General features: G+C 49.9%; 2 protein-coding genes across 3 annotated transcripts; one reads left to right on the top strand and one right to left on the bottom strand.

The window, feature by feature from the left end:
- Positions 1 to 1,686: 1,686 nt before the first annotated feature.
- On the bottom strand, positions 1,687 to 10,690 carry Rem1 (RRAD and GEM like GTPase 1). The gene is made up of 5 exons (XM_034495387.2): positions 10,560 to 10,690; positions 9,202 to 9,736; positions 8,118 to 8,197; positions 3,199 to 3,400; positions 1,687 to 2,403 (listed from the first exon to the last, which is right to left on the bottom strand). Exons 2-5 carry the CDS (start codon positions 9,539 to 9,541, stop codon positions 2,132 to 2,134), a joined length of 894 nt encoding a protein of 297 aa, XP_034351278.1. The 5' UTR covers positions 9,542 to 9,736; positions 10,560 to 10,690; the 3' UTR covers positions 1,687 to 2,131.
- On the top strand, positions 9,772 to 15,624 carry Defb124 (defensin beta 124). 2 transcript variants are annotated; one of them, XM_076929986.1, is made up of 4 exons: positions 9,772 to 10,374; positions 11,413 to 11,470; positions 14,434 to 14,712; positions 15,412 to 15,624. In XM_076929986.1, exons 3-4 carry the CDS (start codon positions 14,655 to 14,657, stop codon positions 15,558 to 15,560), a joined length of 207 nt encoding a protein of 68 aa, XP_076786101.1. In that variant the 5' UTR covers positions 9,772 to 10,374; positions 11,413 to 11,470; positions 14,434 to 14,654; the 3' UTR covers positions 15,561 to 15,624. The 2 variants fall into 2 exon arrangements, with proteins under 2 accessions (XP_076786101.1, XP_034351279.1); XM_034495388.2 differs by lacking the exon at positions 11,413 to 11,470.
- The last annotated feature ends 594 nt before the right edge of the window (positions 15,625 to 16,218 follow it).

Here is a 16,218-nt window from a genome sequence, read left to right as displayed (position 1 = left end):
GACCCTCCTCCGCTTCCTGGGCATGACTGGTGACCAGTGAGTTGGTGGTGAGCATCAGGGAACTGGGCACCTCCAAGCACGTTTTTTTCTGTGCCTCATCCTCTGGACTGGGTCACGGGTGACTTCCGTGTAGGGTCCAGGAGTCCGGTGAGGGGCAGTTGGTTGGAGGCAGGGGTGTCAGAAGTCTGAGGCAGGATGGTCTAAACAGTTTGCATCTTGTTCTCTTCCCAAAGTTGTGACAGTCCCTCCTCCCCCATCCTCCCCGAGATGGAAACTCCTGACCTGACCCCTACACCCAGCTGGGTCCTCAGCCGGGCGGGAAGCCTCACTACGGTCCTTCATCTCTCACAGCCAAGGGAGGTCAGAGGAGGGGGCTGGGTCCTGAGGGCCCGGAACTCACTGACTGGGTGACTCTGGAGTACTCTCTGGTCTCAGGGCTCCACTTTCCACATTTGGAAAATGAATGCACTGAACTAAATTAGTGTCCATCCTGGGATTAATGGACTGAGTTCCACGGAATTCATGCCCGGCCCCCTTAAATTATATGCAAAATTATGTTAGAAAATTGGTGTCCTCCCTTAGTTTTGAGATAGCAGCTGGCTACATAAACCTCGCTAGCCCGGAACTCTCTTTGTAGACCAGGCTGGTTTTGAAGTTTCAGGGGGATCCTCCTGCCTCTGTGCTCCCTGAAAAGATTATGGGTATGTATCAACTTCCACCTCCCTTTCCTGGTAGATTAGATTGGCCTTGAACTCTAGACTCTTCTGCCTGCCTCAACTCCTTGAGTTCTGGAATTATGGGCATGTACCGCTATTACCACCTCCCCCATAGAATTTTACCCTGTCCCCAGCAGGGCTAGAATCAAACCTGTGACCTCACATGTGTTAGGAAGCTTGACCCTTCAGTCCCACCTCTACCTCCTGTCACTCTGTGTGTGTGTGTGTGTGTGTGTGTGTGTGTGTGTGTGTGTGTAGGCCAGAGGTCATTTGGTACTGTTTTGTTTTCAGAGACAAAGCCCCTGACTGGCTTTGAGCTCACCAAATAAGGCAGGCTGGCTGGCTGGTGAGTTCCAGGGATCCTGCCTCCTAGGTGCTGGAATTACAGCATTGTAGCACCAGGCTGGCTTTTTGCCTGAGTTTTGAGGATGGAACTCGGGACTTCTCCTTAGCTCTTTATCACTGAGCTATTTACCCCACCCCTTCCTGAAGAGAGCTGTGGCAGGGGACTCCTAGGACCTGGCATCTAAGTGGCTTCACTTAGAACAGCTGTGTGATCATGGGCTCCTGCTTTCCCTCTCTGATCCTCCTTTTCCTAAACAGCCAGAGGAGGTTAGGGGCCACACTTTTCGGTGTTGTACAGACAGAACACACACATGCACCAAAATAACAGGAGCTGGCTGTGCAGCTCCGAGGCAAGACTTCCTAGCATGTGTGACAGGTTGGTACCTTGGCACAGTCAGCTCACACAGTCAGCAGTCCTTACAGTGCCAGTCTAGACAGGTGACATGTTGTGGTTCTAGAATCTAAAAAGTGAATTAAGAAGCAAATAGCTCTCGGAACCCCCCTCCCCCAATAAATAAATAAAAATAAAAAAAAGGAAATAGCAGGTCACTCAGAATTGCATTGTGAATGTGATCTGTCTCAAAGGCCTTGGGGTAGAAACTAAACCCGGCAGTTGGGAGGAGGGCCTGAGCATATAATTAATTTACTGACTTTATTGATTGTCCAACACATCTAGGCCAGCAGACCAAAGCAGTCTACAGTCAAGTTAGATGTTTGGGAAGGAGATGCCTAGAAGAGCCCACTGAGAGACATCCACACATCAGACAGGACATCCCAGACTGGCTTATTGTGGTACATTCTGAGAGTTGGTCACAGCCCAAGGACAACAAATATTTTTTACAAAAAGACACCCACCCTATAAAAAAAAAAAAAAAAGAAAACAAAAAATCTTGTGCCTAGCTTGGGTTTATAGCCCCATAGTCTGTCTAGTCATCATTTTGCCAGGCAGGAAGGGTCCCCAAAGCCCTGGCTACCGGCAATGCTCTGGCCATTCTGCAACAGGCAAGGTCGACCTCCAACGACGCACCTTTTATCCTCAGTGTCCCATCACCCCCAGAGAGGCGCTGGCCTTAGAGCACAGCCAGGTTGTGGCAGGACTTGGAGCGGGCCTTGAGTGCCCGGCGTCGTGCGCTGCGTGCTGTCAGGCGTGCCAGGAAGCGGCGGGCCCGCTGGCCCAAGCTTGCCCGTCGTCGAGGTGAAGGTGTCTCCTGGACCGCATTGTCCTGGCGGCGCAGGCGCAGTTGGCGCACCACGCCTTCGAAGAGCTCTGTCACATTGTGCTGCAGAGTGGCTGAAGTCTCGATGAACTTGCAGTCGAACACCACTGCGCAGGCGCGGCCCTCTGAGTGGGCAGAGCCAAAGCCAGAAGGCAGAGGGATAAAGATGGGAAGAGGTGTGTTCAGACTCTCAATAAGCAATTTCCCGGTGCCTACTTAGTTCAGGTGTCAAGGGACCCAGGGGCAAATCCTAGGCTTTCTGTAGGGACTGATACTCAGAAGAATACGGCTGGGAAGATTTGACCTCATAAGTAGGGCCATTTTAAGACCATTATGGGTCCCACTAGAAATATGAAACTTATTAAAATATTCCTTGCCCACTGTAAATATAATTTATATCTAACTTTAAAAGTTTTGGTTTGTAGTTCCTGGCCAACACACTAAGTGTTTCATATAAAGCTTGGATTTATAATCTCCCCAATTTATATTGGAGCCACTAAAGCCAATTTCAGACTTTGAGAGAAGCTGGTAGACTTTGGGGACGGGCTGAGCGTCTCTGATTATCAGCCATGGGGCTGATGCGGGAATTTTAAGCAAAGGTCAAAGGTCACAAGGTAAGCTGTGACTCTGGAAATCTGTTAGCTGTCAAGGAAGAATGGTTAAAAAGGGTTAGAATGATTGAGTAGAGACCAGCCTGGACAAAGTGGAGACACCAGCACAGGACAGAGGTTTGGGGTGTGGAGTGAAGAGAAGGGTTCTATAGGACTTGGGTGCCGATTTGGGAGGTGAGAGAGGACAGGACAGGTAAGTTGTTTGTTGCAGGACAGGCTAGGCGGAAGGGCACAGACCTTCTCTGAGGCGAGCACTGGAGGAGGGGCAGTGAGGCTAAAGGAGAGAGAAGGATGTGGTGAAGGACTCACCTTCTACAGAGACTTCCCGACAGCGGGCCAGGTCGGCCTTGTTGCCCACCAGGATGATGGGCACGTGGTCAGCTTGATGCGTGCGCCTCAGCTGGATTCGGAGCTCCGAGGCACTCTCAAAGCTGCTGCGATCTGCGATGGAGTACACGATGATGTAGGCACTGCCAGCCTGCAGGCATGACTCCTGGCTCCAGCTTTCATCCTGCGGGGGAGGGACCCCAGGCCCATCCTCAGAGGGTGCCTAGCCCTGGCTGAGAAAGAGGCTCTGTTGGTCTAACGGGTGGAGTAGAAGAGTTCTACTTGGAGTGGTTTGGGAGTGGGGGCACAAATTCTATCATGCCCCGGGGCCACCCTGGGAAAAGCATTGATTCTCTGAGCCCCAGTTTCTTTCTTCAAAAAGCTGATGGATGCTCTCTCATTTCCTTCCCACTGACTGTGGGGGCTCTGTCCTGCAAATAACGATCTAGCTTTTCCTGTTCAGCCTCCTCGACTTTCTCTTCCTCCTTTCTCCACACCATTTTCTCTTTTCTTCCTCTTCCTCTTCTCCTCTTCCTCCTCCTTTTTCTTCATTTGGACAAGGCCTCACATTGTATCTCAGAGTGGTTTTAATCTTGAAACAATTCTCCTGCCTCAGCCCTGGGAATGTGTGTGTACCCTGTCAGGCCTGCCTCATTCAGCTCTATCTAGTTTGTAAGAAGAGGATGGGACACGGTTTAGAATTTCTGCAATACAGAATTAGAAGGAAAAAGGAAGAGAGGGTCATTGAGAGGGCTCGGTGTGCAAGGATGCTGGCAGGAAAAGCCTGGATGTGATTCCTGGGTCCCACAGTGGAAGGAAAGAACCAACTCCCACAGCTGTCCTCTGACCTCACACCTGCACACACATGGCAAGCCTGTATGCGCACATACACACTCACACAAAACTGGTAATAGAATAAAGTGTGTGTGTGCGTGAGAGAGAGAGAGAGAGAGAGAGAGACAGACAGACAGACAGACAGAAACACACATATATGGAGAGAGAGAGACAGGCAGACACAGATACACACACACACACACACACACACACACACACACACACACATATATACATATGGAAAGAGAGAGAGAGGGAGAGAGAGAGAAGAGAGAGATCAGAAGACTGAATTCAGGGAGACTTCTCAGTACAGTTTTGGAGAGCTGAAAGGTCACCTGTGGGGGGTGAGGACACAAGGGGATGGGGATGGAAGGGGACACTTAAGAAGCAGAGCTTTTTCTAGTCATTTTACCAAGGAAAGAAAAGAAGCAGAATAACAGAGACAGCGCTCTGGGAGGGTAGATTTCAGGCCTTTAATGAGGTCTGGTTCTTGTCCTCAAGGCTCATGTTCTGGAAGGCGGGTTATGGGATGGGAAGTACAGGGTAGGGCAGGGAGGGCCATCTGGAGGGACTACAAAAGTGGTGAAGGACAGAGAGGTGGTGTGGGGTGTCAGGGGAAGCCTGAAGAGTATGGGGGAGCTCCCCAGTGAACCCATGGGCAGGGTTTGAAAGCAGAAATGGGTCCAGCAGGGAGGAAGGTCAGCAGAAGGAAAGAGTCAGTCTTAGTGGCTGTGGCGGGAAAGGCTGGATGTATAGAAAGAGGGGAAGGTGCTAGAAAGTAGGATGGGTGAGCAGAGAAGTGTCAGGTCCTCGGTGGGGGAGGGGTGCATGCTCAACAGCTGTACTAATGGTTTCTCAGGCCAAATAACCTTTGAGTAGAATCAGACAGAAGTAGAATCTCAGCGCCTAGAGGAAATCTCTGTGGGAAAGTGCTCGATGCGAGACCATGAGGATCTGAGTTTGATTGAATTTGACTCCCAGAACCCACATTCCAAAAAATATCAAAACCCTCCCCCCAAAACCCAAAAACCTAGGTGCAGTGCTGAGGTCAGAGGACAACTTTCAGGAGTTGATTTTCTCCTTCCTCTGTGTGGGGTAAATCTCTGGTGGTCAGGCTTGGCTGGCGGCAGACACCTTTGCTCAGCTTAGCCATCTTGCAGGCCCCATACCTGGCTTTTGATTGGTCTGCCTAACTCACTGACTACTCCAAAGCGTTGACTGCATTCAGAAAGCAGGTCATTCTCATACTGGTCCTTGAGCCCTATGAGGCTAGCACCTTGTCTGCTTCCTTCACCAGTGTCTTCAGTGTCTTGGCCCACTAGAGATAAACAGCAGTGGACTGTAATGGGGGAACTTAACACAGCCATTGTATCTGTCATGAATTCCAGAGTGACGGCTCTTAGGTTTTGACGTAGCCTTTTTATAAATAGTCAGTGATTGTTATCTGAGGTTTTTGGAGTAGCTTTTCCTGAAAGATTCCAGAGCCTTTGATAACTTAGTTCCGAGACATACCTGGCAAACCAGGAAGTCTTGTATGGCTGAGAACTGCTTAGGTAATAATTCCTCCAGACGACTTCTAGATCAGAGGTTTAAGTATGCAGAGATTGCCTGGCTAAACATGCCCTTTGTGTAACCATAAAGAGGCTTCGGCAAGGTGATTCAGAGTTCAGTCCTTCGGAGCCGGTTTTACCCTGCTGCTGAGGAAGCCATAATACATCCTGTCGTGTCTCTCTTTCTCTGATCAACCTGCATTACTAAGTACACCAACTTGAGACATAAGCTGAAGGTTCAGTAAGGGATGCTTCCAGGGCGTTAGAGACACAATCCCAGTATAAGCTGTGGAGTTTGTAGATCTGGATGTGATTGACCTGCTCTCGGAGAGCTTTGGACACAGCCCCTCCGAGCATTGGCTTCTTCATGGACAGAAGGGAAGAAGAGTGTGCAGCTTTAACTGCACATCGTAACGTGTGTCCATTGATTTCCATCACTGACAGAGAAGGTGCTCAGAAACCCCGGTTACTGTCTTGAGATCATCATCAGGCTCACTTTCACCTGGACCTTCTTTTATACTTGTTAAAAGGAATTAGTCAGGGCTAGAGAGATGGCTCAGTGTTTAAGAGCACTGATTGCTCTTCCAGAGGTCCTGAGCTCAACACCACATGGTGGCTCCCAACCGTCTGCAATGGGATTTGATGCCCTTTTCTGGTGTGTCTGAAGACAGCTACAGTGTACTCATAAACATAAAATAAATACATATTTTTTTTTTTTAAAAAAAAAAGGAAATTCGTCAAGCCAGACATGATGACACATTCCCCGTGATTACAGCACTGGGGGAGGCTGAGGCAGGAGGATCAAGAATTTGATGCCAGGGCTGGTGAGATGGTTCAGTAAGTAAAGGTGCCTGCAGCCAAGCCTGATGATCCAAGTTAAATTCCCAGACCCACATGGTAGAAAGAGAGAACTGATTCCAGCAGATTGTCTTCTGACTTCTTCCTACATGTGCTTGTACCCCACCCCCTAATAGAATAAAAATCTAAAACAGTGGTGGTACATTGTGAGGCCCCATCTCAAAGAGTAAAATGGATCTGTCCACATAGCCCCTTTATTCTCTTCTTAGGTTCTATCAGCAGCATTGCCAGGCACCGAACACTGCCTTATTATTATTATTATTATTTTGAAACATGGTTTCTTTATTATTATTTTGAAACATGGTTTCTATACACAGCCCCAGTTGTCCTGAAACTCACTATGTAGCCCAGGGTGGGCCTCAAACTCACAGAGATACACCTACCTCTGCCTGCCAAGTGCTGGGATTAAAGGCTTATGCCACCAGGCCTGTTCTAACACTGTATTCGAAGCTTCCTTTATGGGGCTTAAGTTTAGGGGGGAAATGATACAGCTAGTCATTCCTCCATGTTTCTTGTGCCCACTAGGTGACCTTCTGTCCCTAGATGTGAACACAGTATTTGGTACAGGGCAGGCAGGTGCAAGACAATGGGTTTTGTTTTGTTAGTTGAATCCCTTTACGGAGATAATATCTCCACTGAGTTTTTAATCTCTCCCCGCCACTTTGAGACAGAATCTCGTGTAGCCCAGTCTAGCCTTGAACTCACCATGTAGTCAATGATGGCTTTAAACTTCTGCATCCTTTTGCCTTTAGCTACTGGGATCACAAGCATGTATTATCATAGCTAGTTTGTGCAGTACTGGGGCTCTGACTCAGAGCCTTGTAATTCAGAGCATGCCAGTGTGTGCTCTGCTAACTGAGCTACGTTCCCAGCTCTTCTTCAACTAATTTATCAAGGTCATACAATAAGTATTTATACACCTGTGTAATGAAAGGAGAGAGATCCATTGCATTCTGGAAGGGGACAGGGGAAGGTGACCCCTGGTTTTCCCTTTTCACTACCACCCTGGCTATCGGAGTCACCCCAGACAGCTCCCCTGTCCTGCTTAGCTATGCTCTTTTCATGCTCTAAGCTTGGCTCGGCCTGCAGTCAGGTTTTAAAAAACTCAGCCGATGATATGGCTAGGGGTACAACTCACTCAGTGGTGAGACACATTCAGAACTGGCTCTAGGCCCTGGGTTTGATACTGAGAAATTTTTGTAAACAAACAGCAGAAGTGTATAAAAGCAGCTGATGAGGCAGGATAGGGCAACCCACAACGTTTATCAGATGAGAAGACTGGAAGTCTGTTAACTGCACAAAGCCACACAGCCAGTAAGGAAAAGAAGGGGGGCTGTGTCACCCTTAGGCATTTTGGGGCCAAATCCAATATTTTTTTTGTTTGTTTCTTTGTTTTGTTTTCCAAATGTGGGAGTGGCCATAAGGATGAGGAACATGCAAAGGGAAAAGTGCATTCTGGGATGTCTGCTGGGAGGGGAACCGATGCAATGAGGGCAGAGGTCAGGGCTGCGAGGTTCTGCCTTTGGGAAAGCTGTAGGTTTGCGGGTGAGGGCTGAGGCAGGCCTCTGCCCTAGGTCCTGCTCTGGATGCCCCAGAAGGAGACAGGTGTCTAAACTAATTTTAGAGCCCCTCATCCTAACCATAATTACAGTGTCGTACCAGTTTCTCAGCCTCCCAGGTGTCCATGACCACCAGTGTGGTGTCCTCTCCATCCACCGACAGCGTTCTCTCGTACACACCTGCAATCAAGTGAGAGTCAAATCCGAGTGTGGAGGAGGCCATTGGAGACAGCCTTCCCTTCCCTCCCTTTCTCGTCAGTCACTCCTTTACATTTTCTTGGGGGTAGGGAATCCTGTCCTTCCTGGTGGTCAAAGCTCCACCAGGTGTCCATGTGTCACCAGCTGTCAGCGTGGTACTTGGCACATAGCAGGCAATTGCTAGAAGCTGGGTCTTAGCTGAGTGAATGTGGGCTGGCAGGGTAGCCTGGGAACCCTCCCCAACCTGCTCTGACTCTTGCTTAGTGTGCCTTTAGGCAGAACATGTTATCTTGGGTCTCGGTCTCCCCACCTGTGACACGCAAGTGTGTGCGTATGGACACAAGAGTCAACACTGGAGAAAAGGCCTGGCCAGACGGTCTCCATCTTTTTTCTTCGTGTTTAGCCACTCCTTCCCGACATACCCTGTATCCTCAAAGCCAGTTCTGCAGAGGCCTATCTTCATGTCACCTGTCCTAGTGCTATGTATCTGACTGTCCCAGGACCCATGGTGCTGTAGCACCTGGCCCTGTGTGTTAAATGCATTGGGGGTGGGGTGAGTCAAGCAACTCAGAGCTCAGAACTGGAGGTCAGGAAACCTCCACTTGGGAAGAAGGTTAGTTTTGTTGTAGGTCTTGGGGGCTGATGGATGGGTGGGGATGGGGGTTGAGAGTCAGGGGGGACTTGGGGCTGGGAGTTTCTAAAGTGGGTGGAATCATTTCTTGGCACCCATAGCTTCCAATTTTCTCCCCTTATGACATGGAGATAAATCATGTACCTTTCATCCAGTACCCCTCATCCAGGCCCTGCCCAGCCTGTGTCCTGCGCAGCGCTAGGTGAACACCATTTACTTCGTAGCATGTATGAATGATGCCCTCGTGAGTTGAACAGTATGTGACCTGCCTATCTGTTCTCTGCAATCCTGTGTCCCCTGTGACAGGTTTTTCTGTCCTGTGGCCACTGCCTGGCTTGTCCCACAGGGCTCCTACCTCCCAGCTGCTCATGAAGGTCTCGTTCTTGTTTCTCCGCGAAGAGGCTGGCCAGGCTAGTCTTCCCAACACCGGGGTCTCCGAGAAGCACCACCCGGTAGAGTGCCCCCCAAGAGCCTTCAGAGTCGCTGGATTCAGAGGACCACCCATCCTGGGCAGGGGAGGGTTTCCGGATGGGAGGGTTGAGGGAGGCTGACTGACCCAGTCGGGGATGCTGGGATTGAGCAGGAGGTGCTGTGCACAGGCGTCCAGGCTGGTGGCCCCTGGACGACAGGGGTAGTGGCGTGCTGGCTCGACGTCGTAGAGTGGTCTTTGCTTCCTGCTGAGTGTTAAGAGTCATCCTCTGTGAGAAAATCTCTAGCTTCCCTGGCTTCTTCCTTTCTTCCAAAAGAAGTGGGCTGGGCAGTAAATCCGTGGCCCGGAATCCCTCCTTAGGGCCTGATAAACTGTGGAAAAATTTCCTCCAGAGCCCTCTCTGGTTCAACTGGGAAGAGATTCTTCAGCTCCTTGGGTTCCGGGGTTGCTGGTTTCAGGCCTAGAAGGGTTGAGGGCATAGGCTGTGAACACTCACAGATGCGCACACCCAGAAGCAGATTCCCAAGTTCTGAGGATGACCCCTTTCCCCATGACACAGACAGGCAGAGCTACAAATTGAGCCACCTAAAGCATCTATAGTGTCCTCATCCTGCCAACCCAGACCAGTCCCTACCCTTCAGTATTTACCCTCCCCACAGAAAGCATCGGACCGAACCGGCCCCTTCCCCCTTCCCCACTGATCTTCACATGTTTAAGAATGGGGGACACTTAGAGGGTTGAGGTCTCTGGGAAGTTTTATTCCCGCTGCCTGAACTCCCCGGCCGAGTTTGATGAGGACCGGCCGGATGCAATGGTGCCCCACAAGAGCGCGGGGCTCCGGGCATCTCCTGGCTGTAACCCGAGTGCTCCGGTGCCATGGGAACGGCGTGCCCGGCCCGCCCCTGCGTGAAAAATTCAGGAGCCGCTGGCGCCATGGCCTCTAGCTGTTGTTGTGTGGGGTTGGGGGAGCCGCGAGGTACCCGGCAACAGGTTTGGTGACAGAACAGGGTGCAGGAGGAAAACCCGGAGGGGAGCCCACCAGGTTCGGGACTCAAGTGCCCTTTCGGGTTGGAACTTTCTCGACTCGCAGTCCTGGATGTGAGTCCCGAGTCCTGGGGCGCGGGCGCAGGGGGTGGTAGGGGTGGCGTTCCTTATGCCAGGCTCTCCCACCCTTGTCCCCCATTCCCACCCACCCCTGCCCAGGACGCGGGTTCGAGGCTCCTGGTCCTGGGATCACACTGCATGCAAGGGGTGGAGAATTCCGCTGGGACAGGCAAGTTTACCTTGACGCGCGCGGAGGCTCCGAGTCCCCGCCGTCCCAGCTGCTGGGTACTTCGCTGTCCCCCAGCCTCCGCACGCAGCCCCTCCGGCCGGTCCCGCCCGTTCCAGCGCCTCCCCGCCCCGTGCGGCCCCGCCCTGTCAAGGCAGCCTGGGTCCCCGCCCTGTAGACCTCCGCCTTCAGTCCTCCCCGTGAGGTGGGGGTGGCCATGTAGGAATTGGGTGCTGGAGAGGGAGTTTATTCTTGGGTCTGGATGTCCGGCTGTGTCCGCCTCAGTTCCCCCCACTTACGGGGCACATCAACTTCAGCCCTGGATGGAAGCCTCTAGGGGAACTTAGTGTTCAGAGTCACAGGTTCCACCTTCCAAGGGAGGCGATTCCGCAGGACTGGGCTCTGGGCTTAGGAATCTGGGTCTTAAACAAACGCCCAAGTGATGCAGACAACTGGCAGAACACACTTTGAGAAAGCTCTGGGTGGAGGGTTAATTTTGGAAAAGGGCTTGGAGGAATTGAGAGCCTATATAGTCTGTGGTAAAGAGTTTGGAACGTCTGATTCTGATATCATTAATTCACTCATCATCCATTTGCTCCTGATTAGCAGGGACTTAGGTTCTTTGGTGTACTGTCCCCTTTAAAAAAATTAATACTTAGGACACACATATTTGTTGGAGGGAGTGGGAAGAGCGTGCCTTAGCACCTGAGTGGACGGCTTCTACAAGTTGCTTCTCTCCCTCTACCATGTGGGTTTTGAGGGGCTTGAACTCAGGTTGTCAGGCCTGGCAGCAAGTGCCTTTATCTGCTCAGCCAGCTCACTGGTTCCAACTAGCTACCGGTTAACCTTTGTTTACACTTTTGTAGGCGTGTGGGAGCAGGAAAGATACTGATCATGGTAAAGGAGAAAGAAGCTGGCTGCAAGGCAAGGATCCAAGCTCTTTGAGCAGGGAGCCCTGTTAGCTCTCTCAAGGAGAGGTTAAAGTGTATGTATGGTGTTGGTAGAGACTCGGAGGCAGTACCTATGAGTGGGACTCTCCGTCATGCCTGAGGGGCTCCAGATATTTAACAGATCCAAGCAGAAGGGTAGGCTGCCTCAGCCCCCGTAGGGCTTGGGACAATAGCAACTCCCCTCTGGTCTCACTTCCTTTCCGCAGCCTGGAGATAAGGCTGTGCTCTGCTCCAAGTTTCAGCAGACTGCAGGACAGTGGTTTCCAGGTTGTGCCTTGCCTTGGGTGACCCCATTTTGCAAAGCAGAGGCTGGCTTCATTTTAACTGAACACACAGACTGAGAGGTACATGCTACCGCCTGTCCAGCACCACCCATGAGGCAGAGACTGATAGATAACTTAGTCCTATAAGGGAAAAAGCATCCTCTATTAGCTTATCAAATCAGACTAGGACCATATAGGCTCACTGGTGTATGAAAACTGCAGCAGAAAACCATACAGGGGTATTTACAGAACACCAGATCAATAAAGGGCACAGCATCCTCACCTGGACCCCACAAAAAGGACAAGTGATGTAGCTATGGCAACATCCCCACAGACCTGTTATGTGACCATCTGCTCGCTCTGTCTCTCTCTCTCTCTCTCTCTCTCTCTCTCTCTCTCACTCTCACTGTGCGTGTGTGTGTGTGTGTGTGTGTGTGTGTGTGTGTAAGGGCCAATAGCTCTCAGCAGAGTCTCCACTGTTTGACTGGGGCGCTTGAATGACTATTCATTCACCCACTGTCCATCTATTCATCTGGCTAGATTGGTTCTGCCTGTCCCTCTGGCTCACAGCTTAACCCTGTGTCTAGGCTCTGTGAGCCCCCGGCTGCTCTGTACTTGTAGGGTTAATATCTTGTCTAACCTCTGGCAGGACGTCTCTGGTGCAGCAGTTCTGCCTTCTGCCTCCAGGAATATCCCTTGAACTCTGTGGTTGCTTTAACCCCTTGTTGTAGTTATTCTATAACACACACACACACACACACACACTCAAACACACACACACTCAGACACACACACATAGATGTATACCTGTATAGACAGATACATGCACAAAACTATACAAAGTATAATATTATTAATTAAGATGAGAATAAAAGAATCTGAGATTGCCAAGTGCCAATTACCAAATCAGGACTGCCTTGTAAATTTCAGCCAACGAAATGGATATAGCTTGTGAACTTACTGTTTTTCAATAAATTTTGACACTGGGGAAATACACAAATGTGATCATACTTCTAACATGTAGCTTGGCTGTCCCAGTCTCCCTGTTCTACCTGTAGAATGAGCTGTGCTGGACAAGCTCCTCCCCACTGTCTGAGAGTATGGTGACCTTGTTTCTAGCCCTACTTCTGTGACTCAGTCATTGTGTGACCTTGGGCAAATCAACTCCCCTCTTTAGGTTTCAGTTTCTTGATTTAAAATTGTAATTTGCCCATCTGAATTCCAACCCTTGAGAATTGAGGCAGAAGGATTGTGAGTTCCAGGCCAGCCTGGCCTATGTAGTAAGTTCTAGGCCAGCCTTGCTGCATAGCACGGCCCTGTCTTCACTCTCAAGGGAAAAGGAACCAGAGGTGACCTTGCTAAAACATACAAACAAGTGAACGTGCTTTTGTCTATGACATAAAAGTGTAAACTTGGCAGTTCAGCCCTCATGGTCTGTGGTCATTTCAGCGTCTTGTAAGTAGGTCTCGCTGCTGTGACTGGCCCTTTCAGGCCGGTTCCGCTCCCTCTGTGAGGGATATCCTTTCCTACTCATCTTTCATGATGTAACCTAGTCGCTTATGAACTAGACTCTAGGCTAAGCTCTGCGAGTGTGTTATCCTGGTGGCTCGGTTGGTCTGCAGTGGTGTCTTAGAAATGCCTGGGAGATTTCCATGGCTCTTTGATTGAGACATTTGATGAAGGGCTGTTGAGTTTGCATTTCTTTCAGGTAAGAGTAAGGGTTTGCTGCTCCAGGGACCACACTTTGAGAACTTCGTTTCAGCCAATGCTCTGAAGGTGGTTATTACTTTCTATAAGGAAGGTATTCTTCCATTTTCAGAGTGGGCCTAGGGGATGGAAAGATGTCTCAGTGGTTAAGAGCACTTGTTGCTCTTGAGGAGAACCCAGGTCTGGTTCCCAGAACCCACCTGGTGGTTCACAGCCATCCCTAACCCCAGTTCCAGATCTATTTCCCTTTCTGACTTCTGCAAGCACCATGCACACATCCGGTGCACATGCACATGCAGACACAGCATAAAATAAAGTAAATCTAATGAAAATTTAAAAATAATTTTAAAAAGAGAAAAGGACACTTTTCATTATTTTGTACATGTCAGCCTGGGTCTCTTCATAGTTAGGTGACTTATTTAAGGCCTTGCAGCAATCAGAAGGTGGGTTGGTCACTTTTGTCATTGTTGTGACAAAATACTTGACAAAAATGACTTAAGGGAGGAAGGTTTTTCTTGGCTCACAGTTTGAGGGTGTACAGTCTCTCAGGGTCGCCCGGAGTGTGAGGCAGCTGGGGAACGAGGGAACGGGGTGGGGGTGGGGTGGGGGTGAGGTGGGGGTGGGGTGGGGGTGGGGGTGGGGGTGGGGGGATAGTAGTTCTCAACTTGCTTTCTCTCTCTTTTTTTTTAAAAATCCAGTCCAGGATGATCCTGTCCCTGGAGTGGTTGCCTACTTGTAGGGTGTGTCTTCCTGCCTCCATGAACCCAGCCTAGACACTTGTTCACAGACTAAATGTTAACCACCTAGCTGATTACTAGATACTGTCAAGTTGACTGTCAGTATTGACCATCACATGTGAAGATGCTGGATAGAAGTAGGCCTTTCTCAAGTATTTCCTTACTCTCTTAGGCTGGGAAAAGTCATTCATTTTCTCTCCGTCTTTCTGTCTCTCTGTCCTTCTGTCAAGGGACCCCAGGCCTTGCACAGCCTCTGGAGGATTTGTCAGACTAGTCCATGCAGAGGTAGCCATGAGAGAGCTAAACAGCCTTGGGACCACGTGGCCTTACCCTCCCACCTGGGCTTCCTGCCCATGGCTCTGCAGCCCATAAAAGCTGAGCATGCAGCAAGACTGTATGCTGGGTTCATCTCCCGACTTCTTCCCAGCAATCCCCCAGGAGCTCGGTGGCCATGGCAAAGTGGATTCTGCTCATTGTGTCTCTCCTGGTCTTGGGTCATGTGCCACCAGGTAATTACTCGTGTGTGTGTGTGTGTGTGTGTGTGTGTGTGTGTGTGTGTGTGTGTGTGTATGAGAGAGAGAGAGAGAGAGAGAGAGAGAGAGAGAGAGAGAGAGAGAGAGAGAGACTATGATTTCCTTAAGGTAATTAACCTCTGAGACCTTCCATTTCCCCACTTGTACAACAGGGTTCACAGTAAGACCAAGTGCAATCATACAGTGTTGTTAAGAGAAGTGTTGAGAGTGTGCCTGATGGGTGAATTTACTTGGACAATAAATTATTCTCTTAACCAGTGGTCTAACCTGTGACATATGGGCTCACCTAGAATGAGATCTGTAACCTCCATTGTCATCCACACTCTCATTCATGACTTGTGGTCTAAGAAATGACCAGAGAGGCTGGGAGGTGGTGATGCACGCCTTTAATCCCAGAACTTGGGAGGCAGAGGCAGGCGGATTTCTGAGTTCTAGGCTAGCCTGGTCTAGAGTGAGTTCCAGGACAGCCAGGACTACACAGAGAAACCCTGTCTCCAAAAACAAACAAAAAAAAAAAAAAAAAAAAAAAAAAAAAAAAAAAAGAAAAGAAATGACCAGAGAGCTAACCTATTACCAGTATGACATAATCAGTAGTTCAACTTGTGACCAGTGGTCTAACCTGTGTCCCACAGGTCCCACAGTCTGCTCTGTGATTTGTGGTCTTCTTTCACACAGGAAACACTGAATTCAAACGGTGCTGGAATGGCCAGGGGGCCTGCCGGACTTTCTGTACAAGGCAAGAGACCTTCATGCACCTGTGTCCGGATGCTTCTCTGTGCTGCCTGGCTTACTCTTTAAAGCCGTCGCCTGCCTCAAGGGTTTGAAGTGTGTGGCTTGCTCTAGAGTCGATGCCATCGCTCCCTAATAAAATTCATGCCATGAGCTCTCTCTGTTCTGCTCGCATGATTGAGTTCATTTCCCGATGGGAAGCGGGTGAAGCCAAGGATGTGGGAGTGATGGGTGAAGGAACAGGTGCTGGAGACAGTGGGCTTAATGAGCACTCTAAATGTTCCGGGCTTGACTAACTCTGGGAAGATGACCCATCCTCCTGAAAACCTCCTCAGGATCCTCACCCACAATGCCGGGATAACGGTGTTAGATGGTTAGAGCTTTGCCGAAAGAATGTCAAAAGCAAGGTAGAGCTCATGATAAGTTAGTAAAGGCCAAGGCTAAGGCCAACAACATGTTTCTGCCACCCTGGCTGGAAGGGGAAGGCTTTCTTTGTCTTCATCTCCTACTTGGTATTCACGAGTCTGCCTAGGTAAGTGGGGCCTAAGAACTTGATTAGAGGAAAGTATGTCTCTTTTGTGTTGAGGTCCAACGATGCAGAAAGGTGGGGGAAATGACCCCAGCAGAATCAGACAGGTACACAGAAAGGCACAGGGTTCAAGTCCTATCTGCCTTTTGCGGTTGCGTTAGGATGGAAAAACAGGATGCTAACCTTGCGGGGAACCCTCCTTACTATAAAGGAAATCTGGAGGT

The sequence above is a fragment of the Arvicanthis niloticus genome, chromosome 2 (assembly GCF_011762505.2).
Source record: "Arvicanthis niloticus isolate mArvNil1 chromosome 2, mArvNil1.pat.X, whole genome shotgun sequence".
Classification (NCBI taxonomy): domain Eukaryota; kingdom Metazoa; phylum Chordata; class Mammalia; order Rodentia; family Muridae; genus Arvicanthis; species Arvicanthis niloticus.
This window is presented reverse-complemented; position numbering and strand designations above follow the sequence as displayed.